Below are 23,142 nucleotides of genomic sequence, written 5' to 3'. Positions count from 1 at the left end.
TTCTTATTAAGGAAAAGAAGCAGTTCAAAGTTGACTTTGTTTTCTGAAGCCAGCCAGTAATTGATTTTTTAGAGATGATGTAGTTACAGTATGGCTGGATTTGTTGGCCATAAAGACACAACAGAAGAAATACACAGGGATTGCCAAAAAGTTTAATAATTTCCCTGGCCCGTGTGTCTCAGTTGATTTGAGCATCATTCCATACACTGCGGGTTGTCGGGTTCGATTCCTAGTCAGGGCACACACCTGGGTCTTGGGTTTGATACTCAGTAGAGGTGTGTACAGGAGGCTACCAATCGATATTTCTCTCACATTAATTAGCTGGGTAACCTTGGGCACATTACTGAAACTATATTTCAGTTTTCTCAGTTGTCAAATGGGGATAATAATATTACCTGCCTCATAAGGCTATTATACTGATTATTAAGTTAACATATATAATGCACTTAGGATAGTGCATAGAATAAAGTTTTATTATTTTTATATATAGTATACTTTTTATAAGGTCACAAAGGGAGTATCAGCAAATTCCAGAGAATTGATGTTATACAGACCAGAATCCCTGACCACAATTTATTAAATGATTTACAGTAAAATGATCTAAAATAAAATGTCTATAAGTGAAAAAGAAATAACCTGTATGGAAAAAGGAATTATAAAATATTTTAAGTTATTTGAATATTTTATCAAGAATCTAATAAAAAGAACAATATACAAGCAATAGGAATGGGAAAAGATAATACATATAAGAGCAGCAATTAGTGAAATAGAAGGCATAAGAAAATTTGAGAATGTCAATATAATGAAAACATGGAAAAACTAATAATATAGCCCTGACTGGGTGGCTTAGTCAGTTGGCATGTCGTCCCATACACCTAAAAGGTTGTCGGTTCAGCCCTAGCTAGTCTTGCTCAGTGGTTAGAGCATCAGTCTGTGGACCTGAGAGGCCTGGGTTCAGTTCCCGCTAAGTGCACATACCTCAGTTGCAGTTTGTCTGCGCCCCAGTTGGGGTCATGTAGGTGGCAACCAGTCAGTGTATCTCTCATATCAATGTTTCTCTCTTCCCCCCTCTCTCCCTCCCACTCTATCTGAAGATAAATGTAAAAATGTCCTCGGGTGAGGATAAAAATAAATTTTTTTAAAGGCCTTGGTCAGGGCACATACAGTACCTGGGTTGCGGATTTGGTCTTCAGTTGGGGGAGTGTATGGGAGGCAAGTTTCTCACATCAGTGTGTCATGAGCGGTTAGAATGGCACCAGGTATTAGACCTGGATGTGGGTTCATAATCTTCCGTACTTGAGTTCTGGCTAGGAATGAATTCAGAGCTAAGACTCAAACTATAAGAGAACATTTATTTGGAAAATAAGAGATGTAGAAGTAATTTGTAGAAGAAATGGGCTCAGGAAACAAGTAATAGAGGTAAAGGAAGCACTTGGGAGTGAGGACGGTAATGGTCACAGCCTGTGAGGAGGAGGAGGGGGAAGGGAAAGGCTTGAGTGTGCTCCCGGAGGGAGAGCGCACTGACTGGGTCCTCAGTCCTACGGGATTTAAGGGTAGAAATTTGAGGGGAGGTCCCAGGGCAAGATCCCAATAGAATATTCAGTTTTCCAGGGTCTAGGTCTCCACTGATTGATTGGTTGTTGCCAGGGCAGTGGTCATTATTCAACTCAGCTGGTCCTGAGGTCAGCTATGGGGTCACTGGTCTGATTTTGCTGCTTTTCTTGGCCTGGAGCTGAACTTCAACTGAGGCCTAGATGTTATTTCTAGGGAGGAAAGGTCAGGGGTTCTAAACTGCATGACAGGAGATACGCTAGGTAGGAAAGGTCACCCTGAGGGTGAGGTCCCACCTTACAGTTGTCCTTTGCTAGGCACCTGGGCCTTTCTACACTGATAATCTTCTGTACCTGGCCCATCATCCTTGCTCTTGCTTTGCTCATGTTTGTCTAATTGCCTACCACCGATGTCTTCCTCCCCTCCTCCTCCTCCTTCTCCTTTTCTCTCTCTCTAATCACTAAACATATTTTTGGATGAGGATTAAAAAAAAAAAATGGCAGCAGCAGACACAAGTTGTGACAGCTAAGGGAACCATCTGTTTTTTTTTTAATCCTCACCTGAGGACATTTTCCCATTGTTTGTTCAGATAGAGCGGGAGGGAGAGAGAGGAAGAGAGAGAGAGAGAAACATCGACGTGAAGGGACACATCGAGTGGCTGCCACCCGCACGACCAACTAGGGCCGGGGACAAACTGCAACCGAGGTATGTCCCCTTAGCGGGAACCGAACCCGGGTCTCTCTGTATTGCAGGCCGACGCTCCAACCGCTGAGCCAAACCGGCCAGGGCCATCTTTTTTATTTTTATTTTTTGTTTTATTTTTTTAATCCTCACCCAAGGATATTTTTTCATTCATCTTCAGGTAGCGTGGAAGGGAGGGGGGGGTGGGGGGGGGAGAGAGAGAGAGAGAGAGACATCGATGTGAGAGAGTCACATCGACTGGTTGCCTTCCACATTACCCTGACAAGGGCCGGACACAAACCACAACCGAGGGACATGTCCTTGACTATAATTGAACCCGCAACTCAAATGTCTGTGGGCCAGTGCACTAACCACTGTGCAAACCGACCAGGGCGGAATCTTCTCTTTTAGAAAAAAAACTAATAGACAAACTTCTAATGAGATTAATCAGGAAAAAAGAAAAAAGACTCAACCATTAGAAATTAAAGAGGGAACATAACTACAAATAGGTAGAGATTTAAAAATAATAAATACTATGAACAGTGCCACATAAATTTAAAAGTAAATAAATTTGATGAAAAAGTTGCTAATAAAATGTAGTCCAAGTTGTCTCAAGATAAAATAGAAAAGCTGAAGTAGTCATATTAAAGAATATGAATTTATAGTCAAAATTTCCTTTCTTCTGTTTCGTCTCCTCCAACAGATACTGGATTTTACTGGTTTTGCAGGCAAATTTTTCTAAACCTTCTGGAAAGAGATAATCCTAATATTTTATGAAATGTATTAGACAATTGAAAAAGAGAGACAGCTCTCCAAGTCATTTTAGAGACTTGTGTAACTTCATTACAAACACACACGCATCCACAGAAAGGCAGTATAAGAAAAGAAAATTACAGATTTATCTTATTTAGAAATACAGAAATAAAATTTTTTAACAGTGTAGTTTAAAAAACAAAGACCTCATGACCAAACAAGGTGTATTCCCAGGAATTTAAAAATGGTGTATCACCAGAAAACCTATTATCATTATTATTATGTATTACATAAAAAGATTGTAGGAGGCCCTGGCCGGTTTTCTCAGTGGTTAGAGCATTGACCCGCCAACCAATGAGTTGCGAGTTCATTTTCGGTCAAGGGCATGTACCTCGGTTCTGACTCATCCTTGGCCCTGGTTGGATTCGTGCGGGAGGCAGCCACTTGATGTGTCCCTTTTATGTCAATGTTTTTCTCTCCCTTCCTCCCTCCCTCCCTCTCTTCCTCTCTCTCCCACTCTATCTGAACAAAAATGGAAAAATGTCCTCAAGTGAGGATAAAAAAAAAAAAAGATTGTAGGAGAATAAGCAATATATTTATTTTAGATTCAGAGAGGCATTTGATAAATTTAAACATCCAATAACTTTTCAAGCCTTCAGCAAACATAATTCATTATGAATGTTTAGCAACCATACACCATTACGGACAAGAAGAATATGAGGAAACCCATGCTCATTGATTTTGTTCAGATTTTTGTGTGATCCTGGACAATGCAGCAAGACAAGATAAAGAAATGAGGCATGAGAACTGGCAAAGAAAACAATGAAAATGATTTGATTGTCTATATTGAAAATCAAGAGAATATAGAAACAGGTTATTAGACCTAATAAGAGTTTGTAAAAGTTGTTCTAACAAGATCAGTATATAAAAATAATAGTGTTTCTATACCCCAGTAATAGCTAATTAAACAATGTGATGGGGAATAAAGATCCCATTCACAATAGCAGAAAAAAAAATCTACAGTAGTCCCCCCAAATCCGAAGTTAAACTTTCTGAAATTTTAGTTACCGAAGGTCTGCTGTAGTTCAAAAGTATTAAATGAAAAATTTCAAAAATAAGTATTTGATAAGCTTTAAGTTGTGTGCTATTCTGAGGTGATGAAATGTCACATTTTCCCACTCTGTCCTGCCCAGGATGTGAATTGTCCCTTTGTCCAGCATATCTATACAATATCAGTTACCTGCCCATTAGTCACTTAGTAGATGTCTCAGTTACCCAGTATCACACTGTGGTATTACAGTGCTTATGTTCAAGTAACCCTTGTTTTACTTACCAATGGCCCCAAAGCACAAGAGTAGTGATGTTAGCAATTTGGATATGCCAAAGAAAAGCATATATATGTATAGGCAAAAATATAGCATGTATATGGTACAGTACTATCCTCTGTTTCAGGCTTCTACTAGGGGTCTTGGAATGTATCTCCCAGGAAAATGGGGGGACTACTTTATATAATTTACCTAGAATACATCTAAACAAAAATGGGTAAGATCTTTATGGAATATACAGGGTGGAGCAAAAGTAGGTTTACAGTTGTTTATATGGAAAATAATACAAAAATAGTAATACAAGAGTAAACTCTGTTTCACGTACTCACAACTTTAAAGGTACTTTTGCGCCACCCTGTATTAAAAATGAAGATCTTAATGCATGTGTGTTCCTCAAGGAAAAAAGAATGTATTATAAAGCAGGCAGTATACTTAGGAGCTGACAGTGGTGAAGGAGCCTTGGGCTGCCATGGAGTATTTTGCTGATGCAGCTATAAACAGGATGAGCTTGACAGGAGCTCAATGGATAAATGTAGCCAACTGCAAAGAGGAAATCAACATGTAGTTTACCAAACAGTGTATATATAAGGAATGGCTAAGGCTTACTTCAGGGAGTCAGAGCTTTGAATGTGAGTCTCCTTCTCCTTTACTTGCTGTAAGTAAGTAAAACTACCTTGTGACAACCAAAAAAAAGCAGACAGTACATCTGCTAAATTAACCAAAAAATTCAAAATTGCACCTAAAAATCCAATAAGGAACTTGATCAGTCGATCCTAGAATTCATACAAACAAAGGATCAGAAATATGTCCAGCAAAAATTTTAAGAAGGCAAGGTGAGACTTGCCTTACCTACCAGATACTAACACTTACAGTAAAACTACTATAATTAAGATAGTTTGTCATTGGTTTAGGAATAATGAAATGGACCAGTGACACAGACTAGAGAGCCCAGCAATAGAACCGTATATGAAATTTGATATGTAAAAAGTGGCATTACAGATCAGTGAGAAAAGAAAGGATTGTTTCAAAAAACAGGCTTTAAAAATAATTGGTTATAAATATTGAATTAGGTGAAATTAATTTTCTACCTCACACTTTAAAAATGTTAAATTTAATGAATTAAAAACCATGAAAGTGAAAAATAAATCTTTAAAATTTTTAGATGTTAAAAAAAGAATTTTATTTGGGATACAAAAGCATTTCTTAAATGAGACAAAAATATTGACTGTGAAAGAAAAGATTGATAGATTTGCCTACTTTAGAATATAAAACTTATTACAAGATATCGCACATAAAGTTGAAGAGCTGTAGACTTAGAAGTTATCTATCTATACCTCAAATACCTGACAAAAAATTAGTATCCAAAATTAATAAACATTGCCTAGCCTGTAAGTGACAAATGGTCCAGTAGAGAGAAGAGAATATAAACAAGCAATTCACAAAAGAGGAAATCACAATAGTCAAGGAAGGGGAAAAGATAATTGACCTTCACTAGAAATCAGGGAAATGTAAGTTAAAATGGGATGCCCTTTACCCTAGCCAGATTATGTTTTATAGTACAAATTTCTTGTGTTCACCCACTATTGGAATGTGTGAAACTCCTCCCAGTTTCAGCTTCTGTTGTCGAGTTGGAGCCCTGGTTGACTGTTTTGGGGTTCTTGGGGACCTTGTTACTTTCCCTTACTTTCTCCTACATAGACAGTGATATCACGTAAGTCCATCCATATAGGTAGCTTTCAGTGGTTTTTCCCCACATTCTGTTTATTACTTCTTTTTGTTTTTTTTTTAATCCTCATCTGAGAACATTTTCCCATTGATTTTCAGATAGAGTGGGAGGAAGGGAGGGAGAGAGAGAGAAAAAAAAAACATTGATGTGAGAGAGGCACATCGATTGGTTACCTCCCACATGACCCCAACCAGGGCCAGGGATCTAATCGAAACTAAGGTACATGCCTTTGACGGAATTAAACCCAAGACACTCTGGTCCGCAGGTTGACACTTTTTTTTTTTTTTAAATATCCATGTGTTTTTGTTGTTTTTAAAGATTTTTTAAAATTGATTTTTAGAGAGAGAGGAAGGGATAGGGAGAGAGGGATAGAAACATCGATGAGACAGAACACCAAAAGGCCGCTTCCTGCACGCCCCCTTCCGGGGGCCAAGTCCCAAACCTGGGCATTTGCCCTGGCCAGGAATTGAACGGGGACCTCTCAGTCCATGGGACAATGCTCAGTCTACTGAACCACACCAGCTGGGTGGTACTGTTTTCTTTAGAAAGTAACTACTGTTTAAAATAAAAACAACAGTTGGTGTTACTGACTATGTGATAAAATAAGTACCTGTAAGCTACTTGCAAAAAAAATAAAGCTAGACCACCAACTGACACCATACACAAGAATAAACTCAAAATGGATAAAAGACTTAAATGTAACTTGTGAATCCATAAAAATTCTAGAAGAAAATGTAGGCAACAAAATTTCAGACATCATACGCAGCAGAATGTTCACTGATACCACACCTAAGGCAAGAGAAACAAAGGAAAAAATGAACACATGGGACTACATCAAACTAAAAAGCTTCTGCACAACCATCAAAATGGAAAGGAATCCCACTATATGGGAGACCATAATCGCCAGTGATGCATCAGATAAGGGATTAATTTCCAAAATATATAGAGTACTCATGCAACTCAACAAAAGGAAGACAAAGAATCCAATTAAAAAATGGGTAGAGGACCTAAATAGACACCTTTCTAAACAGGACATACAGATGGCCAAGAGACATATGAAAAAATGCTCAACATCACTAATCATCAGAGATGCAAATTAAAACAACTATGAGGTATCACTTCACACCTGTCAGAATGGCCGCCATCAACAAATCATCAAACAAGTGTTGGCGAGGGTGTGGAGAAAAGGGGACTCTAGTACACTGCTGGTGGGAATGCAGACTGGTGCAGCCACTGTGGAAAACACTATGGTATTACCTCAAAAAGTTAAAAATTGAACTGCCATTTGACCCAGTGATCCCACTTCTAGGAATATACCCAAAGAAGCCTGAAACACCAATCAGAAAGAATATATGTACCCCCATGTTCATAACAGCACTATTTACAATAGCTAGGATCTGGAAACAACCCAAGTGTCCATCAGTAGATGAGTGAATAAAAAAGCAGTGGTACATACACACAGTGGAACACTATGCAGCTGTAAGAAAGAAAGATTTCTTATCATTTGAGATGACATGGAGGGTCCTGGAGAGTATTATGCTAAGCAAAACAAGCCAAGCAGAGAAAGACAAATTTCACATAAACTCGCTTATTTGTGGAATATAATGAACTAAACAAACTGATGAACAAAATTGACCCAGAGACATAGAGGTGGGGTACAGACTGACAAACCCCAGAAGAGGGAGGTTTAGGAGGGAAGAGATAAACCACAGAACTTATATGCATGTATGCGTGACCAGTGGACATAGACAACAAAGCTGGGGAAAGGGCTGGGGGAAGGGGAGAAGGTTGTCAATGGGGAAAAAAGAAAAAACACCTGTAACAAAAAAAAAATTAATAAAAATAATTTTTAAAAGCCCTGGCCGGTTTGGCTCAGCGGTTAGAGCGTCGGCCTGCGGTCCCGAGAGACCTGGGTTCGGTTCCCGCTAAGGGCACATTCGTTGGTTGCAGTTTGTCCCCGGCCCTGGTTGGGACGTGTGGGTGGCGGTCACTCGATGTGTCCCTTTCACGTCGATATTTCTCTCTCTCTCTTCCTCTCCCTTCCACTCTATCTGAACAAAAAAATGGAATAATGTCCTCAGGTGAGGATAAAAAAAAAAGTAAAACTCGGAGTTACCTAAAAAAGTACATGTATATGTTGCTCTGAGAATACAAATTGGAACTACCTTTTTGAAAAGAAGATCAAAACTTAATGTGTAAACTCAATTGTATATTTACTCTCATGATGTGATTATAGATAATGCTTATTAATTAGTTATTTTCCTAATTTTCTATAAGAAGTATGTACATTTTAGTTTAATATAATTGTGTTTTGTTTCAGGTTAAAGAACTGAATCATTACCTGGAGGCTGAGAAATCTTGTAGGACCGACCTAGAGATGTATGTAGCTGTTTTGAATACTCAGAAGTCTGTTCTACAGGAAGATGCTGAAAAACTGCGGAAAGAATTGCATGAAGGTAAATATATTCTGTATATTTTTTGTCGTAGTCTCTAAGAGAACGATGATATTGATTAACAAAACACAAACAAATCTTAAAATACAAATCCAATATGTTAGTGACATAATTTAAGCTTCGTAGTTGGTTTGAATGTTCCCATGAAAATCTAGTGATGTGAAGTCTACTAAAGATGCTTAGATTGTTTGGCTTCTCTTTCTTCCAGTACCCCAGCAATAACTTCACAGGGCATGAGTGCTTGGCTGAAAGGTAATAGGGCTGGGAACTTCTGCTTAGGCTGCTTTTACCCTCAACCCATTTTGATGGAGGTGGATTAGCAGAAGTGAATATGGGACAGAGAAGACATAATGTATTTTGGTGTTCTTAAGTAACATCTTTGTTTATAAGGGACAATTTTGATTTCAGTAGTCTGGTAGCCGACAGATGCAGAAATTGACCATTTTTGCAGGATAGAGGAAGAGGGCTCATCTTTTCCCCATTAAAATAAAAATACACTTTTGTCTTTAATTCTTCTAGTGATTCCTATACACCTGGGGTTCTTAACTTTTTTGTTTCATGGACTCTTGGCAATTTTGTGAAGCCCTTTCAGAATAATGTTTTTAATCCATAAAATACATAGGGTCACAAAGGAAACCAATTACATTATTAGAAAGTTATCAAAATATAAATAACTGCAAACTTATGGTATAGTAATAAATGTGCTGTTTCAATAATGGATTAAATAACAAGGTCTAGTAGCAGGTTTAATTTGTAATTTTGAAGTAGTGATGAGCATAAATGATATATTAAGATATCTGTGGCTTCTGTTGGTGACCAAGTCATAAGTGTAATTATACTTACTATGGTTGGTTGCGTACACCTCATAATTAGAGGTTAGTGAAAATAAAGATCTAATTTTTTTCCTTATCCAAATACATGGGCTCCATTGAAATCTCACTTCTTGCAGGTTATGCTAGTAATACATTTTAATTATGCAGGTGATACAGCCCTACAGTGTATACTTTTAAGTATATCAGATGCTGTGGAACATATAGCTCTTCCGTAAATAATTTAGGTTGGCATATGAGTTAGTTGTTGTTTTTTTCTCCCCAAATAGTGGAAAGCTGAAATTAGATTAAGTGTACAGAATTATTTCGTAAAATATTATGAAAATAACCCAAAGTTCGAGTGAGTCTTTGGTTTTCAGAAAACATTTTTCAAATGTGCTGCTGCATTGAAAAAGACACCCAAACTCTGAAAGGGTATCCAAAAAGAAAAAGGAATTTCTGTTTAAACTCTGTGCCCTAACCTTTCCAGAAATATAGTAAGACTGCCAAACCTTCCTAATTTGTCTGGAAAGGTATCTGAGAATTTTTGGAATGAATATGGGGATAGAGTAATTTCCATGCTGAAACACACCAAAACATAGTATTTGAATGAAAAGGCAACAGAGAATAAGCAGCAGTGTAAGGACAAACCTAAATTGGCAGAATTCGATCTACAACCAGGTTACTGCGGTTGCATATCATTGGTGCTGGGGTTGGAAGTGTGTTAGGAGACAGCAGTGCCACAGATAGGCTTCTTCAAAGAAGTTCTTAAGGGGAGTTTTGAAAAATAGGTATTTGTCAGAGATGAGCATAACTTTCAAGACCATTTGCATGTGGTACAACAAGGTAAGGAGTGAAAGAAGTGTAGGTCAGCAAAGTTAGGATACAAGAGGCAGTAGTGCAAAAGGTGCAACCGGAGAGGCTGATGTGGGCCCGATCACAGAGACCTCAGGCAGGAATTTGGGGGTTTATCCTGTGGGCAGGAAGGAGCCTAGAAGGGTTTGTAATCTTTCTCCTCAAATAACAACTTCATTGAGATGTAATTCACATGCCATGAAGTTCACTCTTTTAAAGTGTACAATTCTGTGGTTTTTAATACATTGTAATTTCAGAACTTCTTTTTATTTTTTTAATACTCATCCGAAGGCACTTTATCATTCATTTTCAGATAGACTGGGAGGGAGGGGAAGAGAGAGAAACATCGATGTGAAAGAGACACACCGATTGGTTGCCTCCTGCATGATCCCAACCAGGGCCAGGGATTGAACTGCAGCCAAAGTACATGCCCTTGACCAGAACCCACAACCCTTTGATCCACGGTCTGACGCTCTAACTGCTAAGCCAAAACAGCCAGGGCTCAGGACATTTTTATTCCAAAAAGAAATTCTTTTTACCCATTGCTAGATATTCTCTATTCTCTCCTCCCTCCAAGCCCTTGGCAACCGCTAATCTACTTTCTGTCTTTATAGATTTTCCTATTCTGGATTTCTGTATAAATAAGAATATACAATATGTGGCCTTTGTGTCTGGCTTCTCTGAAGGGTTTTAAACTTGTGAGTGATAATGTTAATTTTGCATTTTAGGAAGTTCAATTTAACAGGTTGGAGGATAGAATAGAGAGGGCAAGACAGATGGCAGAAAGAATAACAAAGGGACTGCTGTTGTAGTTGTCTAAGTTATGATGGGTGATCTAAAGCAGAAGATGGTTGTGTCATACTGCACAGGAGGTCGTATTGGTAGGCTCTGTCACATGAGTAGGCTTGTGCATGAATCAGGTGAGGATAGCAAATTTAGGATAACAGATTGTATTAAAGATGGTTAGGAGTGGTTACTAAGCCATTGGCCTTTAGGCAATGTCTCCCAAAGTGTATTTTCTTGTTATGTGAGTGTCACTGTGGAAAGGATTTTTTTGTCAAAGAAATTTAGGAAATACTATATTGCCTACCTCTGAATTTCAGTGTTTTTGATTGGGGGATTCTTACAGTTTGCCATCTCTTGGAGCAAGAACGACAACAACACAACCAGTTAAAACATACGTGGCAGAAGGCCAATGACCAGTTTCTGGAATCTCAGCGTTTGCTGATGAGGGACATGCAGAGAATGGAGATTGTGCTAACTTCAGAACAGCTCCGACAAGTTGAAGAACTGAAAAAGAAAGATCAGGTGAATAGCATTTATGTAGGGTTTGCTTGCTTTGTTAATAATACACCCTCACCCACCCACACATATGTGACATGTTACTTTATGGACATTAGAGATGGACTGAAGCCTGAAATAGGTGACGTGCTATTTCAACAAACATCATAGCTGCATTTGAGAGATTTTGTTTTTCAACTTTAGAAATGGCCTTACCTGGAGGAATAAAAACATTTAGAAATGATTCACTTCAGAGACTGCAGGATGCATATTTCTGAGAAAATCTTTCTTTACAGTTCTGTCTAGTTCTCCCTGGGCTCTTGAAGTGTGTCAATCCAGGCCAGCTCTTCCATGACATTGCTCTAAACGCTTATTAGAAGGTAACAGGGTAGGCATGGGGAGACTGAGTGATATGTAAAGGTAGGGGTCTAGAATGCTGCATACCCAGCGTCCTCTTTGCTCCTTTTGGTTTTAAAATTATTTAAATTACTGAGTAGTATACAAATACACCCTCATGTAAAATTATAAATATAAAGTGATGAAGGGAAAAAAGATGTCCCTTGACATCTCCCACACCTCCCTTCCCAGAAGTAACCACTTTTTAAATGAGGAGTAATAAGTTTGGAAAACAGTCTTCCAGATCATTTCTATGTATGTATTAGTGTATGTTTAGGATTTTATTTCTTACAACTGGTATCATAAGTATTTATTCTATAATTTATTTTTCTCATAAGCATTATCTTGGATATATTTTCGCATCAGAGATCTATTGTTAGCTGGTAGCATAGATGTACTATAATTGACTTAATCCTCGTTGTGGGTATCCAAATAGTATCCTTTTGTATGTGTCATTTTAAACAATATTGCAGCTAATTGTGTATGTGTAGAATTACGTCCATAGGATAGCTATGTAGAATCTTTTTTAGGTATTAGAAATATTTTAAAATTACCTTGTATGACTTAGGTTAGATTTTTGTCTTTCAGAAGTTTCTTCCTTTTTAATTTTTTTTTTTTTTTTAAACCTTACCCGAGGATATTTTTCCATTGATTTTTCAGATAAAGTGGGAGGGAGCGAAGGAGGGAGGGAGCGAGGGAGGGAGGGAGGGGAGAGCAAGAGCGAGAGAGAAGGGGAGAGAGAGAGAGAAACATTGATGAGAGAGAGAGACAGACAGACAGACAGACATCGATTGGTTGCCTCCTGCATGACCCTGACCAGGGCTGAGGATCGAACTGCAACTGAGGTACATGCCCTTGACCGGAATGGAACCTGAGACTCTTTGGTTCTCAAGTTGATGCTCTAACTGCTGAGCCAAACTGGTCTCTTTTCTGTTTCTTAATTCTGACTCACTCATCTTGTGTGTAGACACAGTCAAATTAAAGGTTTAGATTCTAAAGTACAGCTCTAATCATGCCCCTTCTGCTGCCCACTAAAACAGTCTTAACTAACTAGTTATTTAAAGCCCTTACTAAAACATATTGAGCTTTTACTATATATATGTCAGCATTGTGCTAAGTTTAAATATAAAGCTTTATCTGATGTAGTTCTTAAAACAATAATACTATTCAAATGAAGGAGAGACTAATGGTAGATCTGAAATTTGAGCCAATCTCTGATTCCAGAGTGTAGGCACTTAATTACCACCCCCTTCCATATACTCACTTCTCACATGCCTGCCCTCTTTGCAGTCACGTCGTATTATTCAGAATTCCCTGAGATGGCTGCCTGTGCCCCTGTACTTTTGTACCTGCTTCCTTTCTCCCTGGAACCCTTGCTTATCTCCTCATAGAATTGGCAGCTCATCTTACTGATCCTTCAGGTAACAGCTGAAATGTTACCTTCTGGGGATCCCCTTTTCTAGCTCCCTTGAATGAAATCAGTCATTAAAATAAATAAATAAATAAATATATATATATATATATATATATATATATAAATATATGTAATACAGTTGTTTTTGAGCTTGTCCCTTCCCACTAAACATTCAAGGTATCTTCCTCATCTTTGTTGAGTGAATGATTATGTAACTTCAATTATTCCTTTTGTATTTCATTGAAATTTGTACATATTTCTTTTTTCAGAAAGATTTTTTACGTGATTTTTAGAGAGAGAGGAAGGGAGAGAATGTAGGATAGAGAGAAAAACATCGATGTGAGAGCCAAACATCAATCGACTGCCTCCTGCATGCCCCCCCAGGGATCTTGCCCGAAACTCCGGCATGTGCCCCAACCCAGAATTGAACTGGCAACCTTTTGGTGCACAGGATGATGCCTGACCAACCTCAGTTCAGGGCTGTACATCTTTCTAATAGATGGGTAATAACTTTTTCTTGTTTTCTACAATGATCTGAAGGACTGGTCTATATAAATTTTCTTTCTTGGATCATTTGAAGAAGAGGGGTGGTTTGCTTTCTTTTGTTTTGCCTTTCACATTATATATTTTCTTGGAAGCTATTTTCTGATTACTTGTTCCTATTAGGGTTCATACTTTGTGCCTAAGTATTAAAACATTTTGTTTTGACCAGATGCTCTTAATTACAAAACAAACTTAAGTGTCCAGTTTTCTCTTCATAAAATTTTTTGTTCTTTTTTGTTTATGGTGGTTAACGCAGTACATAAATCATTAAATATAAATTACTTGTATATCTAAAAATATATGTATATTTTTTCTTCCTAACTTTTAGGAGGAAGATGAGCAACAAAGACTTAATAAGAGAAAGGACCACAAAAAAACAGACGTCGAGGAAGAAGTGAAAGTACCAGTAGTGTGTGCTTTAACTCATGAAGAATCTTCAGCCCAGTTATCAAATGAAGAGGTATAGTCAGTCTAATTAAAATTATTGTATAATGATGTTACCAGTTTAGCTTCTCATACATTAATCAGTTACATTGTCATGGGAAATGTCTAACTACTAGCTGAACATTAGATAAAATGATAATATTGCACTGGCCTGTTTGGTTCAGCAGTTAGAGCGTTGGCCTGTGGTCCAGAGAGACCCGGGTTCAGTTCCCGCTAAGGGCATGTACCTTGGTTGCAGTTTGTACCCGGCCCTGGTTAGGTCATGCGGGAGGCAGCCACTCGATGTGTCCCTTTCACGTCGATGTTTCTCTCTCTCTCTCTTCCCCCTCTTCCCATTCTATCTGAACAAAAAACGGAAAAATGTCCTCGGGTGAGGATTAAAAAAACATAATAATAATATTTACTTTCAGTCATTCTTATGGTGTTATAAGTAGTAGTACTATTTGAAACATGATGCAATGTCTCTTACAGTTTCTGAAATAATTAAATGTTTTTTTATCTAGTGGTTTCAAAATGAAAACAGATGAAATCTTTAATATCTGCTAAATATTTTTATATAAATAATGTTGCTAATACTTTGAGCTTTTTGTTTAAAAGAGATTATCTAAAATATTGAAACACTTAACTCCCTATCGCATATATTTTTTTTTTTATCCTCACCCGAGGACATTTTTCCATTTCTTGTTCAGATAGAGCGGGAGGGAGGGGGAGAGAGAGAGAGAGAGAAACATCGATGCGAAGGGACACATCGAGTGGCTGCCACCCGCACGACCAACCAGGGCCGGGGACAAACTGCAACCGAGGTACATGCCCTTAGCGGGAACCGAACCCGGGTCTCTCTGTACCGCAGGCCGACGCTCCAACCGCTGAGCCAAACCGGCCAGGGCTCTATCGCATATATTAAGTATTAACCAGTAATTAGGTTTTTTTTATTTTTTTTAATCCTCACCCGAGGACATTTTTCCATTTTTTGTTCAGATAGAGTGGGAGGGAGGGAGAGGGAGACAGAGAGAGAGAAACATCAACGTGAAAGGGACTCATTGAGTGGCTGCCACCTGCATGGCCCAACCAGGGCTGGGAACAAAACTGTAACCGAGGTACGTGCCCTTAGCGGGAACCGAACCCAGGTCTCTCTGGGCTGCGGGCCAACACTCTAACCGCTGAGCAAAACTGTCTTACACCCTGAGAATAGTAGTTGAGGTTTGGCAGATTGTGATGGGGTAGGGTAGAACATTTCAGGTATTGGGAGTGGGCGGGGTAGAGGGACCAGGAGGTGGAAAGTGTAAGGTGGTGTTCCTGAGGTCTCATCACCTCATCCACATGGTAGCTAGGGCCTCCTCATTTCCTATCTTCAGCCTGTCCCACTCCACTGCACCTTCAGCATTACTGTCAGGTTTACTTTTCTTAAGTGCAGCTGCAGCCAGGCCATTCCACTCCTCAAAACACCACTGCCTCCCATTGCCTACATAATTAAGTGCAAGTTCCTCACTCAGATCATCGAGGCCATTCACTTTGTTTTAGCCACATTGGTTGTCTTGTGCTACACTCCCCACCTTGTATGTTGGTTTCTTCACCTGGAATGCTTATCTCCCTCTGCCTTTCTGAGTATTGAAATCCTTCTGTTGGTTCCTCAAGACTCATGTTGGTATCTCCTCTTCAATGATGGAAATGCTTCTCTTATTGCCTTTAGGTTAAAAACTAAAAACGGTCCCTAACTTGGCATACAAGGAGCGCTTTTGCAATTGAAAGATGCTTCCAGCCTTACTGTGCTGTCCACTTTATCACAGCCAGACCTTTCTACTTACTGTCAGTGCTCGTGTGCCTTGTTTACACTATCCCTGCTGTTTAGAATTGTATACTCACTCTCCTACCCTGTCTCCTTTCTTGGACTGGTAAATCAGTTTCCGTTAAATTGGATTAAGGGTCCTCCCACTTTTCAGAGGTTTCCCGTGTTTCTGTTTAGTTTGCATATTTACTCTGAGCCATTCCTGGTGGCTTATATTATCATGCTTATGGATTGTTTGACATTAAAAAGAGAAGTTTAGCCCAGGCTGGTTTGGCTCATGGGTTAGAGTGTCATCCCAGAGAGTTGTGGGTTTGATTCTGGTCAAGGGCATGTACTTCGATTACAGTTCAGTGCCCAGCTCTGGCCCTGGTTGGGGTCGAGCAGGAGGTGGCTGGTCGATGTGTCTCTCCCTCCCTTCCTCCCTCCCTCCCTCCCACTCTATCTGAAAAATCAATGGAAAAATATCCTCAGGTGAGGATTGAAAATAAAAGTTAAAAAAATCCTAGTGGACATTGAAAAGTATGATGTAATTGTTTTTCTGCATTCTTTGTTTTTGATCATACACTGAGGATCATTGTGCTTGATTCTGCTGTGTATTTTTTTTTTAATAGTTAGGTTCCCAGGAGAATATCTCAACTTTTGAGTACTGCCAAATATGTGGTTTCTTTCTGTGTCATGCAGTCCTGTGTCCAGGAATGTTTGAAAAAGTTTCAAACATTTCCAGATATTTTAGCAGGGAAATAGGGAAGGGAGGTATTTTTGTGATTTACAATGAAGCCTTTTTCTTATTTTTGATTCTGTCTTAACAGATCTAGGATATATTGTGTATAACATTATTTCCTGACATTTGCAATATCTTTTAGAATTCTGAATATTTGTTTTATGTTGAGAATCATGACAGTTTATTTTAGCCTGTTTGTTTGAAGTTAATATGGAATGCTTTGAAACTTAGTCATATTTATTGATTAAAAACATTTAAATTTGTAGGACCTCATATCTTCTAAAAAGCATATTGCTTAGAATATGCTTTTCTCACTATAAAGGTAATATATGTTTATTATAGAAAAATTGGGGAAATATAGGAAGGTATATAAAATAAACATAATGCCCTGGCCGGTTTGGCTTAGCGGTTGGAGCATCGGCCTGTGGACCAGAGAGTCCTGGGTTAGGTTTCTGCTAGGGGCACATTCCTAAATAAATAAATAAATAAAGTCACAGTCCTATGGGTTTAAGGCCCCCCCAAAACAAACAAACAAAAAACGACAAAAAAATAAATAAATAAACATAACTAGAAGGTAATTCTGCCCAGAGATAATCACCAATAATATTTTGATATGTACCTCTCCTTTCCCTCTTTCTCTATTTTTTTCCCCAAGTTAATGTACATGTGTTTTTGTTTGCACTTTTTAAATATAATCCAATTGTAACTCTACATAATGTGTTGTGTTTTTTTAACCCTCACCTGATGATATTTTTTCCATTGATTTTTCAGAGAGACTAGGAGGGAGGAAGGGGGAAAGAGAGAGAGAGAGAGAGAGAAGCATTGATGTGAGAGACACATTGATTGGTTGCCTCCCACATGCACCCCGACTGGGCTGGGGATCAAACCGGCAACCCAGGCATGTGCCCCTGGCTGGGAATCAAACCCAAGATCCTTCGGTTCATGGGCTGATGCTCTAACCACTGAGCACACCATCCAGGGTACATAATGTTTTACATATCACCCCCTGCCAGTCCACTTAGATCTAGCTTTAAAGCAGTGGTTCTCAACTTTCTTAATGCCGTGACCCTTTAATACAGTTCCTCATGTTGTGGTGACCCCCAACCATAAAATTATTTTTGTTGCTACTTCATAACTGTAATTTTGCTACTGTATGTCTTAAACCACCCCTGTGAAAAGGTCGTGACCCACAGGTTGAGAACTGCTGCTTTAAAGGTTTTGAGACATCAGTAAATGTTTTTTCCAAAAATGATATTTGTGGCTGACATATTTCAGTATGAATATGTACCATAATTTCTTACTCTCCTACTAATTGATTGGTGCCCAGGTTTTAATTTGTAAAAGTGAATGAGGGATAACATGGAGAGGTCAGTGCCAGTGAAAGAAAAGTTTAGAAATAAGTCATGGCACACCATGCAGAGCCACCTGGAGAAGACCCAGAATTGGTCATGAGGCAGAACAGGAGCAAGGGCAAAGCATGGACTAGAGCCATTATTGGGGATTTTGAGGGAAAGGGAAGGCAAGGCAGGGTAAACAGCATACGATTGGCTAGTTTGAATAATTCCAGGGGTTTTTGGGGGTATAGGAAGTACTGGCTTGGTATATGAGTTAGATTAAGGAAGTATTTGGGGGTATGGATTCAGGATTGGTTGATTTGTATATAAAAGGCATTTTGTAGGCAAGTTGTTTAATCTAGGAATTAGCTAGCTTGAGAGGGGCAATCTCTCTCTGGCCAGCAAGGCCCCCAAATGTCAAAAACATTGTAAAATATAGAAAATTAAAAAACAGTACTTAAAATAAAAAAATGAATAAAAACAACACTACTTACATAGTGATATATATATATATGTGTATGTAGTCAAGTTCATCCTGTTTTTTACTATAAAATTTTGTTATTATGAGTAATGACATAATGCTATTATATATAATTCTTTTTTGTACAAAAATTATTATGGACTTATCTGATTACTTCTTTAGTATAAGTTCTTGGGGAAAGAACTGCTAAGTTTGAGGATATAAACATTTTTAAGGTATTAAAACATATTGTTGGATCATCTTATGAAAACACAATAACAGTTTATACTTCCCTACAAGTATTCCTTATGCTGTTACCATCATGGTAGTGGGTTTTTTAATTGGCCATTACACTTTTTCAGCCCCTGTCTCCTTTCCTCATTTGTGTTCCTTAGTCATCTGAATTTCACAGATGAAAAAAATATTTAAAAGGAAAGAAATGGAGAACTTAACATAAAAGTTGTCAGCTTTTTCTTATACTAAGTAAGGATATTTTTTAAACATTAAAAAGAAATCTGTATTCCACAATCTTTTCTAGTTGATAAAAGGAAGGGCGTTTAACAACAAAAAGTAGAAAGGCAATTATCTTAAAATAAAGGCTAGTACTTCAGGTTGAGTACATTCAGTTTCACGAGAAACTTGCTGCATTGTCCTTGTTTCCTAGTCCCCACTAGCTGTGCATCTGCATCACGGAATGGCACTGGTGTCTTTTTAATGTTGGGACTGTGCTGCATCACATTTTTAAAAATTGAGATGAAATTCATATAACATAAAATTTACCATTTAAAGTAGAGTATCATTTAATGCATTTACAATGTTATGCAACCATCACCTCTGTCTAGTTTCAAATCGTTTCATCACCCCCCAAAACGAGACCCTGTATAAGGAGTCACTCCCCATTCTCTTTTCCTCTCAGCCTCTGGTAACCACTAATTTGTGTTTGGTCTCTGTGGACTTACCTATCTGGACATTTCATATAATGGAATCAAACGATATTTAGCGCCTGGCTTCTTTTACTTAATGCACCACATTTAACATGTTTATTACACCTTGCTTGAAACTTGGTTTCCAGCATACCACATTACCCTCATTTCACTTTTGCCACTCTGGCTACTCCTTCCTCTGTCCATTCCCAAAATGTGCTTTTCAGGGTTCTTCCCTTGACCTTCTTCTCATCCTACAGATTCATCTTAGGTGTTCTAATTTGCTGCCATGACTTGAATGATCATTATACGATGGTTACTCCCAAGTCTGTAACTAAAGACTTGTATGTCCCTCTATTGGGTGGACATCTCCACTTGGGTGTACAATAGGCATCTTACATTCAACATATTCAGCACTGAATTTCAGCAGACCTTTTCTGACACCTTATGTGTGGACTAAATTCCTCTCCTTGAGTTACTAACGCATTCAATACATGATTGTAGCCTATCATTTTATTAAATGCAATATTCTGATAGCTTACTTACTTGTTTAGTTTTTCATGAAGCCATAAGCATCTTGAGGTCAGAGGTTGCTCACAGTTGTCTCCTGAACTCATAGGCTGCAAGTTATATTTTGCTTGTATCACAGTTGTATTCCAAGTGCCTGGTTTAGTGCCTAGCATATAGAAGATACTCAGTAAATGTTTGTTCAATAAATACATGAAGGTAACACACTAATGATTATCATGTATAACATGTGGCAAAATACTTCTAACATATGGTAGTTTTCCTTTTTGAAAATACAGAAAATTTTCTAACGTGACAATATATATTTTCACATTACAGGAGCATTTAGATAGTACCCATGGTTCAGTCCATTCCTTAGATGCAGATTTACTGTTGCCATCTGGAGATCCATTCAGTAAATTGGACAATGACATGTTTAAAGATGGACTCAGGAGAGCACAGTCTACAGACAGCTTGGGAACCTCAGGCTCACTGCAATCCAAAGCTTTAGGCTATAACTACAAAGCAAAATCTGCTGGAAACCTGGATGAATCAGATTTTGGACCACTGGTAGGAGCAGATTCAGTGTCTGAGAACTTTGATACTGCATCTCTTGGGTCGCTGCAAATGCCAAGTGGGTTTACGTTAACCAAAGATCAGGAAAGAGCAATCAAGGCAATGACACCAGAACAAGAAGAGACGGCGTCCCTGCTCTCCAGTGTCACCCAGGGTATGGAAAGTGCGTATGTGTCCCCCAGTGGTTATCGCTTAGTCAGTGAGACAGAATGGAATCTCCTGCAGAAAGAGGTGAGTTACCTTTTTTTTCCCCTCCTGATCACTTTGAGCGATGCTGGGTAACTGGTTTATTGTTTGTTACGAAGATAGTCCCTGGAGTCAATACATGCACATGCTGCTAGCAAGTGGATATTAACCTATATCGTCTGACCCTTGTGTAGTCTGCTTTGGCTATTGCAGGTGATTATGATGGAGAAGGAACTAACTAGCTGAGGCATTAAGTGTGAGTTTCTCTACCTGAAGTCACAACTCTGATGTTGGAGCAGTCTGCCTGAATAGGAATAGCATAGCTAAGTTTAAGTTAGAGTGTTCTGAATTTGGTTTGTTTTGCAGTTTCTATAACCTCAATTTATTCCAAGAGTCCTCCTCTTTCATATTTCCTTGAGATCTTAATTGCAAATGCTTGTGAGCAATTGATGCTGAGAGTGAATTTAAGGAGGGGTAGAAAATATGGGAGAGAAAGAAGGGCAACCTTTAATGAGGTTATTTTTCCTTCTCATTGTATTTGTAAATTCAGAAGATAAGAGATAAAAACTTATATACTTGTGTAGTGCTTTACAGATTACAAAGTCCTTTCACATACCTCATCTCTTTGAGCTTCTTGATAATAATGAGGCCGTCAGGACATGATTGTCCCCAATTTACAGATGAAGAAACAAACTCAAAAGGTCAAGTGAGTGGCTTAAGTTTCCCTTTAAACTTAGCAGCAAAACCTGGGTTAGAATCCAGGTTTTCTGACTCCCGGTGCTTTCCTTTACTCGGAGCTAACTTCTCTTTAAAGAAGCTGTCAATCAGTAAGTTAGAACAGCTTATTAAGCCTGAAAAAAACTATTCTCCTTTTCTAAGGTGAGAAGGTGCTACTTATAGTTTCATACCTACTTTGTAATTGGAGCAGGTGAAATGGTTAATTGGCACTGGTTCCTCCTCCTATCCCCTTCCTTGTCTGGGTTTAAATTGTGAGTTCCACAGTGTAGTACCTTTTGCTTGCTTTATGTTTTCCTCAAATGTGGTGTTTTGTGGCACTTAGTCTCTGGGTAGTAAAGTTGTATTCCTTGTTTTTCTATCATACTTGTATTAGAGCTTATGACTTTTTAGAATCCGACCCTATGTTGAACTTCTTGACTTAAGTCCCTGAAGAAATTGTTTACTCCATGTTCTATTTTGAGTAACATAGGTAAGACTGCATGTGTTCCTCAAGTATGTGATGTAGAATTATTTTGTTCTGCCTGATAAGAGGTAATTTTGGTGCCCTTCAGGTACATAATGCTGGAAATAAACTTGGTAGACGTTGTGATATGTGTTCCAATTATGAAAAACAATTACAAGGAATTCAGATTCAGGAGGCCGAAACAAGAGACCAGGTGAGTTTATTTTGGGTATGCTAAATTGGTGAGCATTGTAGTTTTCTTTGGAGGTGCAGAATTGTTTTCCCCCCTCCCATTTGCTTTATGAAGTATATCCATCTTGTTAAATATGAAATAATCTGGTACGTGCAGTGTCAGTTAACATTTCCAGTGGGAGTGCACTAGACCCTCTGCTTGTATCTTTGCTTCATTAGCGTGTCCAACACCACACAGGTGAGCTCAGTTCTTTTGGAAGCACTGGTACGTCTTCCCTCCCAACCTGCCGGTCTGCCCAGGGCCTAAAAGTGATATTGTCATGAGTTTATAAATATGGAAAATTTATTGAATGTTATGTTAATCAGTTTTTGGAATCTTCATTGCTTATTGCCTACTTGTCATAAATTTGTTGAATTTATAGGATCACAGAAATTAAGATTAGGTCGATCTGGTATACTGAAATGGACAAGTACCCTTTACAAATACAGTCCCTAATAATGGGCTCCTTGGCAACATTTAGGAAATGTGGAATTTAGTGAGAGTAGACTTGTGAGTATATGTAAGGAAAAGAATTTTTTCTTGTATTTCCTTATTTTTCTTTGTTATGAAGATTATTCCCTTAGTCTTCAAAATAAGTTTAAGCATATTAGAATGATGGTTTAATATTTTCAAATGCCATTGCATTGATTTCCTGATATATGCTTTTTTTCATAGATAATTGAATGGGTAAATTTCTAAAGCTATTTGTGAAATAGGTTAGCCTCTGATAATGTGGCGTTGGAATGAGCTATCTTGGCCTTCATAGGTAGACATTTTATTATTGATTCATCAACTGTGGTTGGCATTTTGCTGAATCTTGGATATTCAGATATAGGTAGGACAGGACTTACTGCCCATAAAGAGCTTTCAGTATTGCCAGCCAAGCCATCAGTTCAATATAGTTTGTTCCTGAGATGTACACACTAGAGGTACCTGACAACTAAAGGAGGGACGGGGGCTCAGTTGACCAACACTTGTGGGTGACACGTGAGCTAAATTTCTTTTA

At 38.4% G+C, this 23,142-nt stretch overlaps 1 protein-coding gene across 5 annotated transcripts in view; it reads left to right on the top strand.

The window, feature by feature from the left end:
• RABEP1 (rabaptin, RAB GTPase binding effector protein 1) overlaps positions 1-23,142 on the top strand; it is a 130,912-nt gene that overhangs the window by 74,082 nt on the left and 33,688 nt on the right. For all 5 annotated transcript variants that reach the window (XM_036268064.1, XM_036268068.1, XM_036268067.1 and 2 more), the window contains 5 exons: positions 8,357-8,492; positions 11,283-11,461; positions 14,116-14,247; positions 20,302-20,769; positions 22,014-22,118. In XM_036268064.1, coding sequence (XP_036123957.1) covers positions 8,357-8,492; positions 11,283-11,461; positions 14,116-14,247; positions 20,302-20,769; positions 22,014-22,118 — 1,020 coding nt within the window. The remainder of the gene's footprint in view (positions 1-8,356; positions 8,493-11,282; positions 11,462-14,115; positions 14,248-20,301; positions 20,770-22,013; positions 22,119-23,142) is intronic.

Source organism: Molossus molossus, unplaced genomic scaffold, assembly GCF_014108415.1.
Source record: "Molossus molossus isolate mMolMol1 unplaced genomic scaffold, mMolMol1.p scaffold_m16_p_19, whole genome shotgun sequence".
Taxonomy (NCBI): Eukaryota; Metazoa; Chordata; class Mammalia; order Chiroptera; family Molossidae; genus Molossus; species Molossus molossus.
The sequence above is the reverse complement of the archived record's forward strand: the minus strand, read 5'-3'. Positions and strand labels throughout refer to the sequence as shown.